The sequence below is a fragment of the Nuphar pumila genome, chromosome 11, assembly GCF_984573655.1.
Source record: "Nuphar pumila chromosome 11, dmNupPumi1.hap1.1, whole genome shotgun sequence".
In the NCBI taxonomy this organism is placed as follows: domain Eukaryota; kingdom Viridiplantae; phylum Streptophyta; class Magnoliopsida; order Nymphaeales; family Nymphaeaceae; genus Nuphar; species Nuphar pumila.
The window spans coordinates 19012602-19034471 of record NC_143259.1 but is presented as its reverse complement, the minus strand read 5'-3'; the positions used below and the strand labels follow the sequence as shown (position 1 = coordinate 19034471).

Below are 21870 nucleotides of genomic sequence, written 5' to 3'. Positions count from 1 at the left end.
TTGCAGATCCAGGACCCATAAAGGGGTTTTCCGCATAAATTTACCTCGTAAATTTGATATGTACGTATAAGTACAATAGTTTTTAATTAAGTAAATAATTCGGAGAATAATTATTCAATAGGGGTGCGTAGATGGGTATGGGATCCATATACCGGATCCATATACATATATATATATATTTATATCTATATATATATAATCATAAATAAATAATATTAATAAAATAGAAATATACATATATATATATATATATATATATATATATATATATATATATATATATATATATATATTAAGCGAATTCGAGGATCCACAGTTGGATCCACTTGGATCCAACTTGCGGATCCATATTAATGAGGGTTAAGATTTTATGTATAATGTGAAATTTAAAATAAATAAAATCTTAAGTTTTTTTTTTTATTAATCCGAGGATCCACAGTTGGATCCATTTGGATCCAACTTGTGGATCCATGTTGACTTGGGGCCGGGTTACGGGTCTCGGGTTCGGACCCGAGCCCCACCCCATATAACAGCCCTTTTTAAAAGAAAAGGGCAACTCGATAAGGGTTGCCCGATATGTTTAAAACAGGAAAAGGAAGGGGGGGGGGTGAGGGTTACGCTGGGCGTAACCGACCTCCCCCCCTCCCCCATCTCGGCATGGAGGGGGGGGGGGGGGGGGGTCTTGGCCGATAAAAGGAAGTGGAGAGGGAGCCCTCTCCACTCGTCTCTCTCTCTCCACTCAGTCCCCCATCTCTCTCCCTCGTCCCTCGTCTCTCTCTCTCTCAGTCGGTGTGCGCGCGCCGGTGGATTTGGAAGTCGCCGGTGAACTGCGGCAACCCACAGGCCACGACGAGCTCCCCTGTCACGGCAACAGCAAGAAGCGACGCTCGTCGGTCCTGTTTCGCATTCCTAGCCTCCGATCACCGGAAGGGTCGCCGGAAAAGCTCCAAAAAAGGTACGGTGCTTCTGGGATTTCGGGTTAGGGATCGAACATGGGTTCGATTCCATGCGTAGGTTTGAGGGAAGGTCCCATGAAAAATCGGTAGTTGGGGATTTTTCGTGAATCCCACATGGGGAAAAAACCCCAAATCAGTTGATTTGGGGGTTTCCAGTTTTTTTCGATTACTGGGGAGAATACCTTTGATTCGTGAAAAATATAGATGTTACAGGGGTGTTCGAATTATAGAGAGGGGTTTTCAGATTCCTGTTAAGGGCATATACCCTGATAACCGTGACCCCTCAATTTTATTTCCCTAATTGATTCCTGAATTAGTGTAAGTTCTGAAAATTTATTACTTAGGATGTCTTAATGTGGTGATGTGTTTGATATCCTGGATTTTTGCTGTATTAGAAAATTGTTTGGAGCCAACTATATGAAAATTGAATGCCTCGGCTGTCCTATTGATTAAAGTATGTCCATGTGGCACTGTGCACTTTATTTGTTCTTTCAGGCATGAATTGCTTTAGCAATCATCATGAGTAAAACTGTACATAGCTGTAATCTTGAGTTGGATATTCTTTTTAGTCAATTAATGATTTCAGACTTTAGATGGTTGCTTGTTTACAAATTACTTTTTGTGATTTCCTTATCCACATCAGCTTCATTTAGGGTTTACCTTTGCATAAAGTAAATTATCATGCCAACACTCAAATGATGTTGGTAACAAAGTTTGGTAGAGAAGCACATTATCTAGTGTGTTTTTTGGCACCATGCTATAATGGCCTGTTAAAAATGCTGCCAGACCAATTCCTCTCTGTAAGAAATCCACATCAGTTTGGTTCTATCTCCTAGAGCAAGAGTCATTGCATGGTTAACTTCGATAGATGAGCTACCCACCTGGTCTAATTTGATAAAGAAAAGATTCACTTTTCTGGCCCTTGTATAATGTTCCGTGGTAGAAAGAACTTATCAATGTGTCTATTTCTTCTTTCAACACCTTTCTAGTTTATCTTGGTTGGATGTTTCCATTCTGGTTCAGAATTCCAATTTTTTCTGGGAACTTATTCTTAGGTTGTGAATTATAAGCAAAAGCAAAACTGGATATGAATCTCTTGATGGAGAGAGACTTTCGTACTTTAAATATGTTTGTAACTATATATATATATATATATATAAATATATGTGTTAGAGTCGGTATTTGCATGTTGTCTGTACTCGACCACATTATGCAGAAGATAAGCATGCACTTAATAAAATTTCGAGTTGACAATCCGGTGGAGCTTGATAGAAATTTGTGTTGATGGGCAGATGACATTTCTAAACCGAGCCAGGGCCTTGACAGTTACACACATTTGAAAGAATATGTGCATTTGACATTTCTTTCAGTGAAAAACATGCATTTACAAGTATGTGTTCACATGATATAATAAAAATTAATCAAGGAATGACAACATACATTTTGGTATAAATATGTGAATTCTGGCACATGAATCTTTGAAACCATGCTTGTGAGTGTTGTTGTTTCATGTCCATGGTTATATTGGCATATATGGATGTGCATTTGGAAACACTTGTCGTGGGGGTTTATGCTTTCATTTAACTGTTATTGTTATGATTATGGTACACATGAATGTGAGCATGATCTAGATATTGATAAATTCTTCTTGGGTAAGAATACTTGAATTATGCACTCACACATTCAAAGAAGTTACTTTGATTTATATCTGTATGTGATGTAGGTGAGACACACGTAGAGGAAATGCATATGTTTAATAAACGACATGCTTATAGTCGAATTATGATTGCATGAGTGCATATGCTTTTGGCACTATTGGCCTAGTGTTATGAATGAAACACTAATTTTGTTTTATTTTGTGGTGTATTGATGGCATAAATGGACATCATCGGCCTGGAGAGCCGTGGGTTTGGTTTTCTTTTACTTATGTTTTTAAATTCATCACTTAAACCACATAAGATGGTTTGGCACATTACTACACTGTTCTAGTGGTTTATACAGGCTGCAGTCCCGAATAGGTCCCTGCAAGGGAGGATGCGGGTTTTCACTTTACTTTTGCATATGGTGTTGAAAACTTAAAGAAAGAACTTTAAATAAAAATATAATGAATAAGAACAGTGTAATATACATTCTGGGATATCTCATCTGGAGTATGAGAATCTTGGATATCCGGTATGAGGGAGACTGTGAGGATACAAAAACTCCGTGTGTGTGAATTCGGTCCCTTGAACCCGATATTGAGGTTCTTTCTCCTGGCCACGGTTTTAGGGAGAGTCCGCCACTTTACCCGGGAGTGGTGTGTTTTGACACAACTGTTGTTTATGGTACCAAGGAAGTGACACTTGTGGGCGTGGGGTATCCCTTGTGTCCCCGACATTAGATGTGGAGGTCTAATGTTCCGATGTATGGTGTTGTTTCCTGATATCGGTCGAGGGCTAAGTTGGAACCCAGTAATAAAATACAAATTATGTGTTAAGCTACCCATGAGAACCTACTTGACCTCGGGGTTTGTACCCGTTTGGTGTATCCGCGGGCCACGGTAATTAAAAAGAGGAACTTAAAGATGTGTGCATTTAATAGGGCATGCATATGGAAAGATGAAACTTAAATGAAAGATAACAGAAGAAATCATGCATTGCACATAATCATGCATTTTTCTGTTATGCATTAGATCATGCATGTTTGAATCATTCTTGATATCATGACATAATTTGGTGGTAGCATATGATTTACTTTGTGAAATCATGCTGCAAGGTTTGATTATTTAGTTCTTGATATATAACACTGCTTTACTGTTTTTGACTGGTGAGTATATGCAATTATTGGTAGTTATGGATATTTGAATGTTGCAAATTTAATATCTGCACTCACTCAAATCATTGCATGAAATCTTATCCATGTTCTTTCTCTCACCTGGTTTCTTTAAAAGTAGCTGTGCTCAGAATTTCGGTTCTGACACCCTACTTTGTTGTTTTTTCACAGGATATGGTGAACAGTGGAGTTGGACATGCATCTGGGAATGGATGAGAGTCATACTTGAGCCTGACGGCTTCAACAGAGGACAGAGGGGCTCTCTCTTAAATTCTTCTTGCTTATTTCCAGTTGTCGCTTTATTTTCAGTTGAATAAAACACTGTCTTTGAAATTTTCTTACTCATTAATAAAAGAATTTTAGTTGGTTGATATGGATGATGATTGCAACTTCGTTTGTGGTGGTTGGGCTATCCAATGGAAAGTGGAACTGTGAGGACCCCAGATCTCTGGGAAGGTTTCCGCAACTTTTAGAAAAAAAAAATATTCCGCATTTTTAAATGGTATGGATTGGGGTCGTTACAGCTTATACATTTATTTAACTGAGGTACAGTTTTGTACCTTGTGCACTGCTTGCGCTTTTATTTAACTCGATGTGCAGTTTCGCACATTGAGTCTTTCTTTATAAATTGCTGTCACGCTATAATGTGCACATGCTTGCATTATGTAATATATGTATTATTCGTACATATATACAACCTTGTACGATACGTTATTGCATATTCCTTCCTACCCTGTAGCATGCTTACGCTTTTACAAAAAAACATGGATTTTTGCATGGGCGATAAAATTTTAAAGAAAAAGGTTTTCTTGCAAGAATCCAACATTCAAATATGCGTGGTTTTGAAAAGCAAATTTGAGCACTTTAAGGTTGCCTAATTGCAACCAAGTTTTTCCCAAATCGGCATGATAGGAGGAAATGTTTTAACTTTAGTTTAATATTTAATATGACCCAAATATCCCTAGTTAGGATCGTGGGAATGTGTTTGGGGTTTCTTATGAGAAACCCATACCCCTTTTATCGTAAGAGTATTGTGAGACATGCACAACATGTTGATAATACAATAACTGGATGAGAGATTCATGGCAATCTTGTATTGTGCAAATTGCACAATGATATAAAAGTGGTTTGAAAGACCAATTTATGTCAAACTAAACTAAAATAGTTATATCGTTTCTTTCACGAAACAATTGAGTTGAAGTTTCTTTTGAGAAACTGATACCTCTCTCATCGTAGCAGTATTATCAGACATGCACGACATGTTAGTATAACGATGATTGGTTGAGAGGTTTATACGTGCAAAATGCACATTATTGAAATCACATAATGGTAATGATTGCCTTCACAGGCAAGATGCTCGAGCTGGTTTGAAAGATCAGAGCATATAAAATGGGTCTTCATTTAAATAAAACCTGGCGTACCCATTCACCTATTTGTTTTCGTCAAGGAAGAGGATGAGATGGTACAAAAACTCTGATGGAAAGTTGTTAACAACTACCCCTTGGGCAAGTGATTCGGTGTTTTGAGTTATCGGAGTTAGGGGATGGGACTACCAAAAATTATCTTCGGTGATAGATCCCATGCACTTCTACAAAAGTTGGATGCATCCTTTGCCACAAATGCCTTTGGGAAATCCTCTCTCGGTCATCGATCGTCCCCTTAGGAACGGACTCAGCTAATTGTTTGGGGTATCAAAAATACATAACATAACAAACCCCCGGACAATCTCGGTTGTTTTCTATGTTTCGCTTCTGTGCATACCCTCAGGACAACTAATATCAAAACAAAGTTATCTTGTTCACTTTACTTATGTTGAATTGCATATCGTGTATGAAATAAATGCATATATTAGATTTGTTCTAAATGGTTATTTGTGTACCTACCAGTTTTTTATGAAACTGACCTATCTTATGGGTATAGGTGATGATTAGGTTTGAGTGATAGGCGATGACGCGATTGCAAGATGGCATCAAGATCCCCCTGTTTCTTCTGGCTTTCCGTGTCCTGAATACATCTTTTGTTTTTTTTTTTATATAAGGCTTCCTCAAGAAATCCCATTTTGTACAAAATTGAAATTATTTTTTAATGCATATGGTTTTTAAATGTTGTTACGAAGATGCAAATCCATTGTAAAATGGAAGTTTTACAGTAATGTGCCCAAGGTTTATCGACTTGTCATTTCGAAAATCGTTTCTGTTGATTTGCTAAAACAAAAACTCTGATATATAAAGGATTTTCTTATCTCTTTTAAGTTCTTCTAAAAGTTTATAAGTTAAAATTTTGGGGCGTTACATGATCTGACCTGAAAATACATGTTTTCGGGTGCTGGTCAGACTCGAAAACAGGTTGTTTTGGGTGCTGATCAGACCTGAAAATACATGTTTTTGAGTGCTGGTCAAACTCAAAAATAGGTTATTTTGGGTGCTGATCAGACCTGAAAATACATGTTTTCGGGTGTTGGTCAGACTCGAAAATAGGTTGTTTTGGGTGCTGATAAGACCTGAAATAAATGTTTTTGGGTGCTGGTCAGACCCGGTTTCACAGGATTTCTGAGTGTTGATCAGACCTAAATATACTCTATTTTTTAGTGTTGATCAGACCTGAAAACACACTGTTTTTGGATGTTGATCAGACCTGAAAATACACTGTTTTTGGGTGTTGATCAGACTTGATTACACATTGTTGTTGATACTGATCAAATTTGATTACACATGCTAATCTTGCATTGTTATCAGATTAACCATGTGATTGTTTTGATAAACTGTCATCAAATCTAAATTTATGCTGTTATGCAAACTACCATTAAATCTAATTATTTTTATTGTATGCATAGACTCTCATCTGTTGCATAAAGAAGGGTTTTCTTATGTTGTTCAGGGCAGTACTTTGCTGCTTATTTGTGCAGCAATAGTATGTTGTCAACAACATGCTGCTGTGCACGAATTTGCAGCAGCATCATGCTGCTGACAGCATGATTGTTGCTCACATTAGCGCAACCACGACATGTTTGAACACAGTTCTGTAGTAGATTAAAAACCGGATTTGCCACTTGTTACACGTGCAATCTGGACCAGATTAGCCAATTGTTGCTCATGTGCAATCCGATCAGATTTGTCATAGTGCTAAATAATGCATGTATTGAATATTAATTGCGCATGTCATACATTTCATTAATATGATGCGAATGTTTGTGTCAAACGCATTGAAAACTCTGAAATTTATTTTGATGTATGCATGAATATGATCATGTGTATGTTTGGGAGCTTATGCATAAATTGGATCATGTTAATGTATGTTGCACGCATCTCTTTGCATGCGTATGTAAATTGATTTATATGTGTATTCTTGTGTGTAATTGAATGTGCATTGTTAGCATGTTTTGAATAAGTGTGTACATGTTTACTAAGAATCTTACATAAGATGGATATATGTGGTTTGTTGAGAACTATTGCCGGCCACACGAGCCAGGAGCATTTGTTGTTCCAAAATTTGTTTTTATGCATTGCAAAATTCGTTCTGAATTATTGGCTTTTTAATTTAATTATATTGTTTTGGGATGAAGGCGTAGTTGTTGTATTAAAAATGATAGCGAGCCAGGTCCCGAGTTGGGTTTTGCATGTTGATTTGCAAAACGATTCTTGTTTTAAGAACATAAAATTGTTTAAAAAGATAAAAGAGACAAACAATATAATTAATTTTATTCCTGGATGTCTCTTTCATAGTGTGAGAATTCTGAATGGCGGTTTTGGGGAAACCGTGAAGATACTGAAACTCCGTGTGCGATTGTGCCCTTGAGCCCGATGTGGTGGTTCATCTTCTGGCCACAGTTTTAGGGAGATTTCTGTCATTTTGCTTCGGGGTGGTGTTGTGACATAACTGTTGTTATTGGTATACCAAGAAAGTGGCATCAGTGAATGTTGATTTCCCTAATGTCCTGACATTAGATGTTGATGTCTAATGTTCTGATCGATGGTGTTGATTCTTGATATCGGTCGTAGAACAAGTATGAAACTCAGTAATAAAATACAAATTGTGTGTTAATCTATAACTGGAAACTTGTAATATTGTGTTTTTTTCTATAATTTTAAGTTATGAAATTTCTGAAAAATTTGGCTAAGTGTTTTGTAAAGTTGATAGAATCATCGATTTTAGGTGGCGTCAGCTGAGTCTGGGCATGGCTCAGGACCCATTGACAAGACCTAAACGAGTCAATTAAGATTTGGTAAAACTTTTTATTTTTGACCTTTAAAATCAAGCAAAATTCAGGTAAAATATTATTAGATGCGTCTCAAAATTCTGAAAACATTGATATATTGTTTTTATGAATTCGGGCTACGGTTGGCCCGAAAATCGCATTTTTTAAAAAATGACCCACCTCGATGTGACCAGTTCTGAATTGGATCGAATTGGATCTGATTCGTTTGACCTAAGTTAATATGGATCTGGACCCAATCCAAGACCCATATTAATTAGGATCCAGTCCAGTTTGAGATCCATATGGATATTAGGTATGGATTTGGATCTTGGATTCATATTCGGATCTGAAATCCAATTCCAACCAATTTGAAGTTTTAAATTCAATATAAAGGTGAAATTGAGTTAAAATCCATGTTAAGAAGACTCCCAGAGGGGTGAGATACCCTCTGGAACTTTATGGAAATTTATTATTTAATAAATAATAATTAATTAATTAAATATTAAAAATTAATTAATTCTGATTTTTTTTGGTATGACAGAGTTCTACATTTGTGAAACTCTACCTAATATGTAAGGATTCTAGAAGAGCCCAAATGGGGTTAAAGTAAAATAGTAAAACAAAATAAAATACTAAATTGATAAAAAGTAGTTAAAAAAGAAAGAGGAGGTTAGGGATAGAGTTCTACGTTAGAAGAATTCTATCTCATAGTTAAATGAGAAACTCGAGAAGGGACGTCACCCTCTCTCTAGAAGACAAAAAAAAGAAAATTATAAAAGGGTCTAACTCGCCCATCTCTAGATTTTGTTTTCTAGAGAGAGAGCGAGAGAGAGAGAAGAAGGGAAAAGAAAGAAAAAAAAAGAGAAAAGCGGAAAAGAAAAGGAAAGAAGAAGAATAAGAAGAAAGAGAAGGATCTCTTTGTTAGATTTTCAATATTCAAGTCCTTCCACACGTGAGAGCTGAGAAACTGAGAGAGAGAGAAAGGGAGAGAGAAGCTGCAGAAAAAAAAAAAACCCGATACCCTCAAATCTTAGGGTCGGCTGTTGTATTAACTCATTTATATTAACATACTATTACAAAGATTAGGGTACTAAAGTACCCTCATTACAATAAAGTAAATTACACAGTGACATTAATGAGAAGTTAATGATCACGGGTCTGGATCTCCAGACCCGTGACCCGTAACAAGGGGAATACACTTCTTTTCACCCTCCCTCAAGTTGTGCATGATCTTGAACCATGAACAACTTGCTTTTTAACATCCAAAATCTGTCTTTTGTCAATCCTTTTGTAAATATATCCGCCACTTGATCTGTAGTTCGTACAAATTCAGGCTCAATCTCTTTCTCTTCTACCTTTTGTCTCACAAAATGCTGATCTATTTCAATATGTTTGGCACGACTGTGATGGATTGGATTAAAGGACATACTAATGACACTCTGGTTGTCACACAAAAGAAGTGATCGAGAGATTGATTCTCCTACTTCTGTCAGTAAGTGTCTAATCCAAGTAGCTTCAGCAGTGGCGACTGCCATTGACCTGTATTCAGCCTCTGTACTGGATCTGGCAACAGCCTTTTGTTTCTTACTATTCCAAGAAACCAAATTCATCCCAACAAACACACAATAGCTGGATACTGATCTGCGTTCATCTGGGTCTCCTGCCCAATCCGCATCAGAATAAACAGTGATCTCATGTGCATTTTGCCCATTTGTCTTTCTCTTATATATGAGGCCATCCCCAACCGTTCCCTTCAGGTATCGAAGTATCCGCTCAACTGCTTCCATATGCCCTTCACATGGTGCATGCATAAACTAAGAGACTTGATTCACCGAGTAGACTATATCAGGATGAGTAAAAGTGAGGTATTGTAACATACCCACTATGCTACGGTACTGTGTGGGATTATCAAATGGATCCCCATCTTGAGAGCTAAGCTTTTGATGAAGAACGCTAGCAGTGTCCAAGGGCTTGCAGTCTTTTATATCGCCCTTTTTAATCTGCATACATATTTTGTAGGATTGCCTTCTGCGTAACCAGTGGGTTCCATTTATACTTCTTCTCTCAAATTTTCATGAAGAAAAGCATTCTTCACATCAAGTTGGCTAATAGTCCATTGATGCTCAATAGCTAAAGAAAGTATGACTCTGATTGTCCCCATCTTCACCATTGGACTAAAGGTTTCATCATAATCCTGTCCTTGCTCCTGTGTAAAACCTTTGGCTACAAGTCTCGCCTTGTATCGCTCTATAGTCCCATCTGGTTTATACTTTATTTTGTACACCCATTTCGAACCAACAACGTTTCTGTCAGGTGGTCTTGATACGACATCCCACGTACTACATTCATGTAGAGCTTCCATCTCCTCATTCATTGCTTCAATCCATCTTCTGGAATTTGATGCTTGAGAGAACGTTGTGGGTTCATCTTCTTTATTCAAGGCTGTTAGAAAGAGTTGAAAATCTAATAAGAAATTTTCATAACTGACCCACCTTTCAATTGGATGGCGAGAACGTGTGGATCTTCTAGTATCAACGATGTTGGATGTAGAGGATGCGTCCATGTCTGAATTAACTATGGTGGGCGGCTCTCTTTCTCGTCGAGTATAGACAAGGCCTTTATACCTTTCTGGATTCAAAATTGAGTCTGTATTTTCATGAGCAATCATTTCATCAGTAGACAAATTTCTTATCCTTTTGAGTGCAATTTGAGCAAACATCACTAGCTCCTGAGAGAAGTCCATAATTCAACCAAGGATAATAAGCCTCAATTTTAGGTTTTGATTCTGAAGGACTAGTACATCGACAATCGAAATTCAATTCATCAAAGATGACATTTCTTGATATTTTGATGTGCTTGCTCACCGGATTATAGCACCTGCACCCTTTATAGTCATCAACATAACCCATAAATCTGCACTTCAGGGCCTTTTCCTGAAACTTATGTCTCATTGAACTATCAACATGAACATAGCATAAACAACCAAACACATGCAAATCATGGTAGTTGGGATGTACACCAAAAAGAGACAAGTAAGGAGACTTGTTTTCCAAAATAGTCATGGGCAATCGATTTATCACATGAACTGCAGAATGAAAGGCCTCTGTCCATAAAGTGATCGAAAGACTATTGTCATGCATCATGCTCATCGCACTCTCAACAATATGACGATGCTTCCTTTCAGCAATCCCATTCTGCTGAGGTGTGTGTGGGCAAGACACCTTTTTCCTAATCCCGTTACTTTGAAGAAAGTTAGTAAAGTCAATGGAAGAAAATTCACCTCCTCCGTCACATTGGAAACTTAGGATGTTTTCAGAAAATTGGTTTTTGACAAAGGAATGGAAGTTTCGGAACAACTTGAAAGTCTCAGATTTGTGTTTCATGAAAAATATCCAAGAATAACGAGAATAACTGTCAACAAATAAAAGATAATATCTAGTTTCAGATATTGAAGCAACTGGGGCAGGCCCCCAAACATCGGAAGAGATAGTCTCAAAAGGTCTTGAAGCTCTTTTATTGATAGAATGAAATGGTAAGACATGACTCTTACATAAGAGACAACTAAAACATTTGTTGTCATTGACATTTATTCCTAAACTTGACTTGGGAATGAGGTTATTTGAAACGAGCTTTTCAATGAAACTACTACTGCAATGACCTAGACGACCATGCCAAAGATTTGGCTTATTGATTTCAGAGACACTAAAAACACAGGTAGAATTTTCAGAAGGCAACGATGATTGGAGCTTCAAGTTTGGGTCTGCAGAGCGAATATGTGCTGAAGGATCTTCTTGAAAGACATACATATTGCCTTGCCGTTTTCCTCTAACGAACGTCTCTTTCGTGCAGAGATCCTTGACAAGAACAGAAAAGGGAGTAAATTCAACTGAGGCTTTGATATCATCAACAAGTTTAGAAACTGAAACAATGTTTTTCTTGATATCAGGAGCATAAAGAACTTTTGAAAGGTTGATGGAAGATTCGGGCAAGGGTATAATGGAGTTTCCAATATGAGAGACAGAGTAGTGTGATCCATCCCCAGTAACTATACTACATCTACCAATGTAAGGAACAAGTTTTAGGAGCTTACCTGCATCACCAGTAACGTGAGTCGCTGTGCCAGAGTCCACGTACCAAGTACCTTGCTCATTTTGTTTCAGATTCAATTCTGCTAAAGCTGATAGCAATAACTCCTTTACTTCTCCGTTGGTCCTTGTACTGTCTATGCCTCTTTTTGCTTCAGTTTGTGTTGATTTTCCTTTATTTAGGGGATAGAACCAGCAATTAGCTTTGATATGCCCCTTTTTATTACACAGAAAGCAGGTAGGAATTGGCCTCTGTCTTTGTGGATTGGTATATGTGTTGGGTGTAGGCAATAATCCACGACCTCCTTGACCACTTCTCCCTTGTACTCCTTTTCCCTTGATATCATAGCTTCCTCGTCCTCGTGCATAAGTAACCCCTGTAGCAAGAACTTCTTGTGCCCCAGTATGCATAGATGATTCTTCAGAAAATCCCTTTAGGTTCATCTCATATTGTAACAATTTTGCACGCAGATCTTCAAAGTTGGGCAGCTCAGGTAAACATAACAAGGAAGTAACAATCATATGATAGTCGTGTCCCAATCCACTGAGGGTTTGCTGTACCAAATCTTTATCAATTACTGTACTTCCAACAACTGATAGTTGATCTGTGATAACCTTCATTTTGTTCAAGTATTCCATGATGGTCATGGAATCCTTTCTTAACATTTGAAATTCTCTTTTAAGAAACATAATCTTGGCCTGAGAAACCTGTGAGTATGTCTGAACAAGTCTGTTCCAAAGTTGCATGGCAGTGCAGTCATCTGGAATGGCTACAAGTACTTCTTGTGATAGTGCAGATGTAATATAAGCAACTAGCGCTTGGTCTCTTTTCATCCAAGCTACAAATTCAGGATTTCTAACATATACTGTAGTAGGTTCCCCTTTGTTGTCCCTTTCTTCTTGTGATATGAACTCAGGAGGAACTGGAATAGATCCATCCAGATATCCAGAAAGATCCTGACTCCTAATGAAAGGTATGATTTGCCTCTTCCAAGTCAAGAAGTTACCATTGTTTAATTTTTCAGACACGAGTTGACTGAGGAAACTTGAAGAAAGGACCGACTGACTAGGAAGTGAATCCATGTTTCACAGTATTAAGAGTGTGTTCAGCACAATCTGTCTACAGTTTCTGTAACCCCTTTTTTTTTTACAGAAACTAATTCAGATCAATGGCTGAATTTGAAACAGAAATTGAATATCTATCAGATTTCTGATTTGCATAAGAAATTGAATATTGGATATGAAAATCACAAAAAAAATATGTGAATATGAATTCACACTCAGTATTGACGCAATGCTTTCAAGCTAAAAGAGATAAAATGGTAGAAATGAGGGTAACATCATATCGACTTGATCAGATCTGATCAAGGGTGTAGCTGGATCAAAATATGGCCTCGATTGCGTGATTAGATCACGCTGTGATCAAAACAATGAACAAGGTGTATTGCTGACAGAATGAAGAATGAAAAAAATGTATATTCAACAAAGGGTTTGGGATCGAAAACCTGGGCTAAGTTACACAGTCCTCTCTGAGTTAACTCAGATTAGGTAGAGAAGAGAGTTTGATCTGATCTGATTAACGTCAGATCTGATAGAGTTTAAGAGACAGAGGAAAAAAAAAATAGACAAATCTGAGTATCTTCAGATCTGAATAATGTCAGATCTGATCGAGGGGAAAAAGGAGGAAATGGGTAAACAGGGAAAAAGGATTCAGACGAGATTGGAGAAACGAAAAAAAAAATTCTTGACTTAGAAGAGAAAATCGAGAAGAGACAGATCTTTTTGAGATCGATTCCAGTTTCAACTGAAGCGTGGCTCTGATACCATGTTAGATTTTCAATATTCAAGTCCTTCCATGCATGAGAGCTGAGAAACAGAGAGAGAGAAAGGGAGAGAGAAGCTGCAGAAAAAAAAAAAACTGATACCCTCAAATCTTAGGGTCGGCTGTTGTATTAACTCATTTATATTAACATACTATTACAAAGATTAGGGTACTAAAGTACCCTCATTACAATAAAGTAAATTACACAGTGCCATTAATGAGAAGTTAATGATCACGGGTCTGGATCTCTAGACTCGTGACCCGTAACAACGGAAATACACTTCTTTTCACTCTTTTCATTCCGGGCATCCGACGAATTTTTCTAATTTTCTCATCTCCGATTGAATGTACGGGTTCTATCGATTCGAACGGGGAGAAATAGCTTAAATTAAGTTTATGCAATGTTTTTGGTGGAAAGAAAAGAAAGGGGGGAAATCTGAATTAGAATACAAATATATATATATATATATATACATAACGTTGATTATGTATATATATACATATATATGGATTGATTTTCATTTCTTTTTCAGCCGATATATATATATATATATATATATATATATATATATATATATATATATAATTGTTAAATCAGCCATCTATTTCCTTTTTGGCACGTACATGCTTCCTAATTTCGTGCTTATAGTGTTCATGTTTTAAAGCTGAATCCGTGTTAATTTTTCTCCATATTTTCAGATCTGCTGATTTTTTTGTGTGCACGCCATCAAATTAGGCTTGTCGCAGAGCCATATATATATGTATATATATATACATATACGTATGGGAGATTGACCGTGCATTGGCTGATGTACCGTGGTTTAATTTACATGCACTCTTTTACATGCCAATCATAAATTAAGTATAGATTCATGTGTACAAGTACATGTATTTATTAGAATGGGCTGAGCTTAAGATTTTTGTTTAGCTGACATCCATGGCATATTTGTTTTGATGCAAATTATAGGGCTTCTGGTTTTTACATCATTACTCATTCACATTCTAACATCACTGCTTGCACACAAATCAACTTAAAAAAAAATTGTCCCGCATGATTGTAGTTTGCTCTCTTCATCGTTGACCACAATGGGTTCAAACTTCAAGCAACATTTGTTGGTTATGGGTGTGGGGTTTTATTCATATGGATGATAATTTCTTCTAGTTAGGAATGTACTCTTACTTTTTTATTGCACTTTTTTTTATTAAGAAGCTGATGCAGACGATGCTGATGTTAAGGTAGTTGGATCATCAGTTGGAATGAGAGATTTACAGGGTATATGGGTCTGAATGCTCCTTTTTCTGGGATGAAACGATGAAGGATGCTTTTATTGATATGACTTTTGTCATGTAATGAGATGCTATAAATGCTGGCCTTAGTCTTATCTGTGTTGCCCTGTTAGTTTGTTTTAGTGCCACACAATCTCAAAATAGAACTGCTTCTGGCAGTTGTGGACTTGGACTTCTATAGGTGTTCAAGGAAGCATTGGTTTAGCAGGCCTTTAACAAAGTTGAGGGGTTTATATCGATTTGGATATGTGTTAATAGCATTAGCACACCTTTATGCTTCATGTTTTCTGCATGAGAAACATGCTGCCAACGACATGCTAATGTTGTCCTGAGTATTGTGGCAGCCTAGATATGACTCGGTGGTTATGTACTATATCTCGAGCATGCCCAAATTGGCAAAAGTGTTTATTGGTTGTGTATACTCATGAAATTGAATATTATGTTGGCATAGATGTGCATATCATGAACACGAAATTTCTGAAGTTATTTTGATGTTGCATTAGCATGATCATATGCATGTTTGGATGTTATGCATGAGATGAATCATGAAAGAAAAATGCATGTTGCAAGCATTTGTTCGTATGCATATGCGATTTGTTTTATATGTACATTCTTATTGTATATAAATGAATGTGCATTGTGGACATGTTTGAATAATTGTGTAGTTACATGTTCACTGAGAATTTTGCTTAAGATGCATCGGTGGTCAGATGTGAACCACTGCAGGTCATGTGGGCCAGGAGCATGTGTGGCTCCAAGATTAGTATTTATGCATTGCAAAATTCACTCTTGAAATTATTGGTTTTCTAAATTAATTGCATTGTTAAAATTATAGCGGGTCAGGTCCCGTGTTGGGTTTTGTATGTTGATCTATAAAACGGTTCTTGTGTAAAAAACTTGACTTTTGTTAAAAAGATAAAAGAGATAAACAATGTAATTAATTCTCTTCCTAGATGTCCCTTCCAAAGTATGGGAATCCTGAATTGCGGTTTTAGGAAAACCGTGAGGATATTAAAACTTCGTGTGTGATTGTGCCCCTTAACTTGATATGGTGGTTCACCTCTCGGCCACGGTTTTAAGAGAGTTTTCAGCAACTTTGTCTGGGAGTGGTGTTGTTACACAGTTGTTATTGGTATACCAAGAAAATGGCATCAATGGATGTTGATTTTCCTGGTGTCTCGATATTAGATGTTGATTTCTAATGTTCTGATGGATGGTGTTGATTTTTTATATCGGTCGATGAACAAGTGTGGAACCTAGTAATAAAATACAAATTGTGTGTTAAGCGGCAATTGAGAATCTATCTTGGACTTCGGGAATTGTGGTGCCCGTTTTGAGTATCCGCGGATTTAATGAAAAGTGGAACTAATCTTGTGTGCATTTAATAGGCACATACATGCAAAAGAGAACTCTAATAATAACTTAATAATTTATTCATGCATTGTGCATTTGTATCATACATAATTATTGTTTTGCATTAGTTCATGCATTCTTACTTGTTCTGTTTTATGTGAAATATTGTTAATGCATGATAATTACTTTTAAAATGATTGAATGGTAATTGAATTATGAGATTATTATAGTTATGTTCTTATGAAAACTTGCATGAATTTGATTTATGTTTTTTCTTGACTATTTGGATTTTTAAAAGAATTCGTACAAAGAATCTTTGATTCTTACCTAGTACTTCGTATGTTTTTCACGGGACCTAGAGCTCAGTGATAAGGACGACTGCCACATGAAGCCTACGAGACTGCGTGACTTCTGTTATTTTTTGACAGTGTAGCTCTATGATTTTACACTTTAATTTAATTATGTTCTTAGACTTTGATGTTTGATTAATAAAGTTAGTTATTTTGATTGGTTGGTTCAATGTAGAGATCCCTTGTGGTTTGAAATTTTGTTAATTGTGTGAGGCCCCAGATTTTTGGGTTTTGGTTTTTGCAATTGTTTAAAAAAAATCACTTTTCACGAGGATGAGTTAGGGTCGTTACATAACCTAACTTGGATTTCGAAAATTGTTGTGCTCGTTTTGAGTATCCGCGGGTTTAATAAAAAGTGAAACTAAAATTGTATGCATTTAATAGGGACATGCATATAAAAGAAACTGAAAACTCTGATAATAACTTAATAAGTTATTCATACATGTGCATTGAATCATGTATTTTTATTATTCTGCATTGATTCATGCATTTATATTTATTCTGTCTCGTATGAAAATTGTTATTGCATGGTACTTGTTTTAAATGGCTGAAAGGTAAATTGATTATAACATTGTTATTGTTATATTCCTCTGAATTTATGCATGAATTTGGTTTATGATTTTTCTTTTTTGTTAGAATTTTTAGAGAAATTCGTACAAAGAATCTCTGGTTCTTACACTGTATTTCAAAATGTTTTTCAGGACCGAGAGTTAAGTGATTGGGGTGACTGCTACATAGGGCCTGCGAGTTTATGTGATATGATTATGATGTTCTTGATAGAGTGACTCTATGCTATAGACTTCATTTATTTCTGTTTCTATGACATTCATTTATTGGTTAATAAAGTTGGTTATTCTTTCGTTGATTCAATGCACGATCTCTTGTGGTTTGATATTTATTAAGTTTGTGAGGCCCCAGATCCTTGGGTTTGGCTTCCGCAATTGTTTAAAAAAAAAGTTTCACTTTTCACGAGGATAAGTTGGGGTCATTACATGCATCTTGTAGAAGCATCTTGCTTCTTTTTCAGTTAATAAAAAATTTATTTTCGTAAAGAATAACTTTTGCATTCATGACTAGCTAACAGTTCCTTGAAGCATGAAGATTTGCTTTTTGGCGTATGGGAGTACATATACACATACATGTGCACATGTTCTTTTGATCAATGCTAGACCGATAGCTTTATAATTTCCTGTAAGTTTTCTGATGGAACTTTCTTTGTAACTTCAATTTTTTGGCTTAAAATTTTTGCATTTCCTTGTAAGTATAGAATATCCTATAATAATCCCAAGGAAAAATTTAAATCAAAGAACTAGACCAAGATGAGCTTTAGAGAAAGATATTCAACATGATCAGATGTAACAGGTTGAATCTTGAGATGATTGTAGGGATGATTTCTTCTATTTCATGCAATGTCATTTTTTTATTCTGTTGTTTGTATCAATTATTTCAGAAAACTATGTGCAAATTTGGCCTTCCATTGTTGAGCCATACTGGAGAGCTACATATTTGCTGCTAGATCTGATGCCCTGAGAATTTTGAACAGTTCTTTGTGATGGCTTTGTATGATATTGTTGCCTTTTTTTGACAGGTTGTACTACTGAACCAAGTTACTTCTAAGTTTACCAATGGTTCTTTTCAATTGACTCTAGCATTAGGTAATCTTGTTTCTCTTCTATGGCTACTTTTGTTGCTATTACTAATGCTCATTTATTATACACATATAGATGAATTACATGTACATGCAGAGGAATTATGTCAGACAGGTCCATGTTCTGGAATGTGGTTTGCGACAGTTATATTCCAAAAGAAGGGAGCTAGGGTGCTATTTATTCTTTTTATTTTGTAGTTCAAACTGCCCATTAGGGGCAGTTTGGTCTTTGGACCCTACTAACCGTTGTGAGCTCCCAACAGCTAGTTATTCTAGCCTTTGGGAGCTCCCCAACGGCTCTCTCTTCTGTCCCCCCTTCTGATTATGCATAATTTGTGCATTTTAATATTAATAAAATTCTTAGTTTTACTTGTATTTGTGAGTGCCCTTAGTTACTTTGTGAGTGCTTGTTGCCCTTGAGTTGTTTATGTGTTTTTGCCGTAATGGCAATACCGTTTCATTATATGGTGTCAATGCCATTAGGCTTTTGATTCGTGGGCAATTCTTTTTGAAGATTCAAGTGTCCATGAGTCTACTGCACATGGGTTCGTGTTCCAAGTGCTCAAGGTTCGGGTGTTTGTGGTGATCCATCCTTCTCCACCTTCTACCTTGTTTATCTTCTTTCTTTGTTATCTCTACCTCTTTGTCACCATGAAGAACAAGCAGACTGTTGCTGTGATTCTTGACAAACTCGATGATTCCTACTATGTAATGTAAGTGTCAATTATGAAATATCACGAGAGGGAAAGGATTGTAATGCCCCCGATTTATAACTCAATTTTTTTAGAGTAAATTTTTTTTAAAAACCAATAGCAGAAACATGAAATGGGGAATCCTACAGACATAATACCAAACCACCAACTATTCCAATAAATTTCATCAATTTAAAAAAAAATCATCCTTCACACTGAGTTAAATAAAATTATTCATAATGGGCAGGTTCGAAACCAATAAGCCAAAACCCCATAGCATCCCAAGGCAAGGTCCAACCTCTCAAGTTAAAAAAGAAATCACCCAATCAAGCCTCATCACCTAAAATGTTAATTTTTTTTCAGTGAGAACGTTCCCAAAGTATAGAATGATTTTACACAAATAGTATTTAGACTAAAATATCATCAAGTAATTCTAGATACTTAATAACTTGACTATGATATGCATTAATCAGAACTAGATAAAATTAGATAACTAACACATATACATCTAAGGAATATCATTTACATAACATTCAATAATTCACAATCTATACTTATATCATATTTATGCATGAACAATTAATCGATGCATGAACTTACTGGAACAATTGAAACATCTCTTTTATGCATGAGTAGCTTCTTATCTTTATTATTATCTTCCTTAGATGATGTATGCAATGCTTTAACTACATGTACAACACAAAATTGTTTCTCTATCACAAACTTTTGTGGGTACTAAATAGATCCTCACCTCATCAGAGACAACAACCTAGAGTGTATCTTCAATCAATTTCTGACGTATTAAATCTAGTCGTGTATATCTTCACCTGTTCTGAGGCGTGGGGCAACCTTTGTTGAGAGAGTCTCCAACCCGTCAACCTGATATTATCAGAATTTGTTCAATTGAAGTACTTATCTACCACCCCGTGGTTGCAGTGGTAGCCCAGTCTTCTCTCTCTGTGGCTGGGGAAAACAACCTTTTGTGCTATAAAGCAATCTCATGGAGCTTAGAGTATCACTTACCCTCTCTGTATAAGCCCTAAGAGAATTAATGCACATTTTATTTTATTTAGTTAATTCTCGTCATTCATGCCTAAGCACTCACAAAGTCAATAGCCACAAATTCGGGCACAAACATAACCATCAATTCTTGCTCAAGCATGCATAAGTTCAATTAGGCCTCCTTTAACTGTTAATCCAGTCCTCACTGGATTCTCATAAATGCAATTCACACATGTATTCCCATTGTAATATCGTGCATTTTTATACTTAGTTAAATTTTGAGATTTCTGAAATTTGGCCAAGTGTTGTAGCAACATAGGAAAACCCTTGATATAAGGAATATGTTATTTGAGTCTGGGCTTAGCCCAGTTCTCATCAACAAGGTCTAAATGAGCCAACTAAAAGGTAATAAAAAGTTTGATTTTTAACATTTAAATTCAAATAAAATTTGAGCGAAATTTGGGTTAAATTCAGGCAAATTTTGGAGGCAGAATTCGAAGTATATACCGTTGGGTGCGCCTCAGAATTTTGAGTTCAACGGTATTTTACTTTTTCGAATTTGGGTTACGGTTTGCCCAAAAATCATTTTTTTTCAAAAAAGGGCCGCCTTGACGGGCTGGGTCCGGATTTGTATCAGACTGGATCCGATTCATATGGTCCAAATTAATATGGATTTGGACTTAGTCCAAGACCCATATTAAGTAGAATCTGATCCAGCTTAAAATCCAAATGGATTTTGGATATGGATTTTGATCTTGAATCCAGATTCGGATCTAGATCCAATGAAATTAAAGTTTTAAAATTAGAATAAAGGTTTAATTGAAGATATTTAATGTTAAAGAGTCCCAAAGGGATAAGGTACCCTCTAGAATTTTTTGGGTAATTATTAATTAATTATTTTATTATAAAAATAAATAAATTCCGAATTTTTGAGGTTACCAAATGGTGAGCCTCTAGAAGAGTCCAATATGGGCATGAGGTAAAGAGAGTAAAAAGGTAAGATTTTTTTTAAGAAGGTAAGAGTTGGAAAAAGTCAATAAATATAGAATTTCAAAAAAATTGGAAAGAGGGTGGACTCCCAAATGGGAAGTGTAACGACCCCAACTCATACCTATAAAAAAAGTAATTTTTTTTTAAAATATTTGTGAAAACATTCCCAGAGACCGGGCCTTTACAGTCATAACCAATCCACAACAATAAAAGATCTTACGTTACCGTCAACGAAACCAAACCAACTTCATTAATTAAAATCATAGAGTCCGAGAACAATATGTAAATAAATATAAATAAACAAAAAAGTGGAGCCTCTCTGTCTCTAAGTGAAACTGTCAAGCAGTCATGTAGCCCTCGTAGGTCCTCGTAGTAGCAGATCCTCTTAGTGGGTCTTAGAGGCTGTGAAAAACATAAAAGTAAGGGTGTCAGAATTAAAGATCATGTGTATGAGTCTTTCTAATGAATCAAATAAGTATAAGAATATAAATAAGATTCATGCAATATTTTAGAGGGCTATAATTACAAGAAATTCATAATTCAATTAATCATTCATACAATAGGGAACACTTTTGAAACAATAGAGAACATTTATCATGCATTAGAGAACGATGATCATGCAATCACTAATATAACACAATAAAGTAGGTAAATATGCATGATTTAATGTATAACAAGA

General features: G+C 36.1%; 1 protein-coding gene across 1 annotated transcript in view; it reads left to right on the top strand.

Annotated features, from left to right (window-relative positions):
- Positions 1-21870, top strand: part of RAD51C (RAS associated with diabetes protein 51C) — a 174068-nt gene that overhangs the window by 126991 nt on the left and 25207 nt on the right. Inside the window, exon 8 of the mRNA XM_089980901.1 lies at positions 18448-18514. Within this exon, the coding sequence (XP_089837027.1) occupies positions 18448-18514 (67 nt within the window). The remainder of the gene's footprint in view (positions 1-18447; positions 18515-21870) is intronic.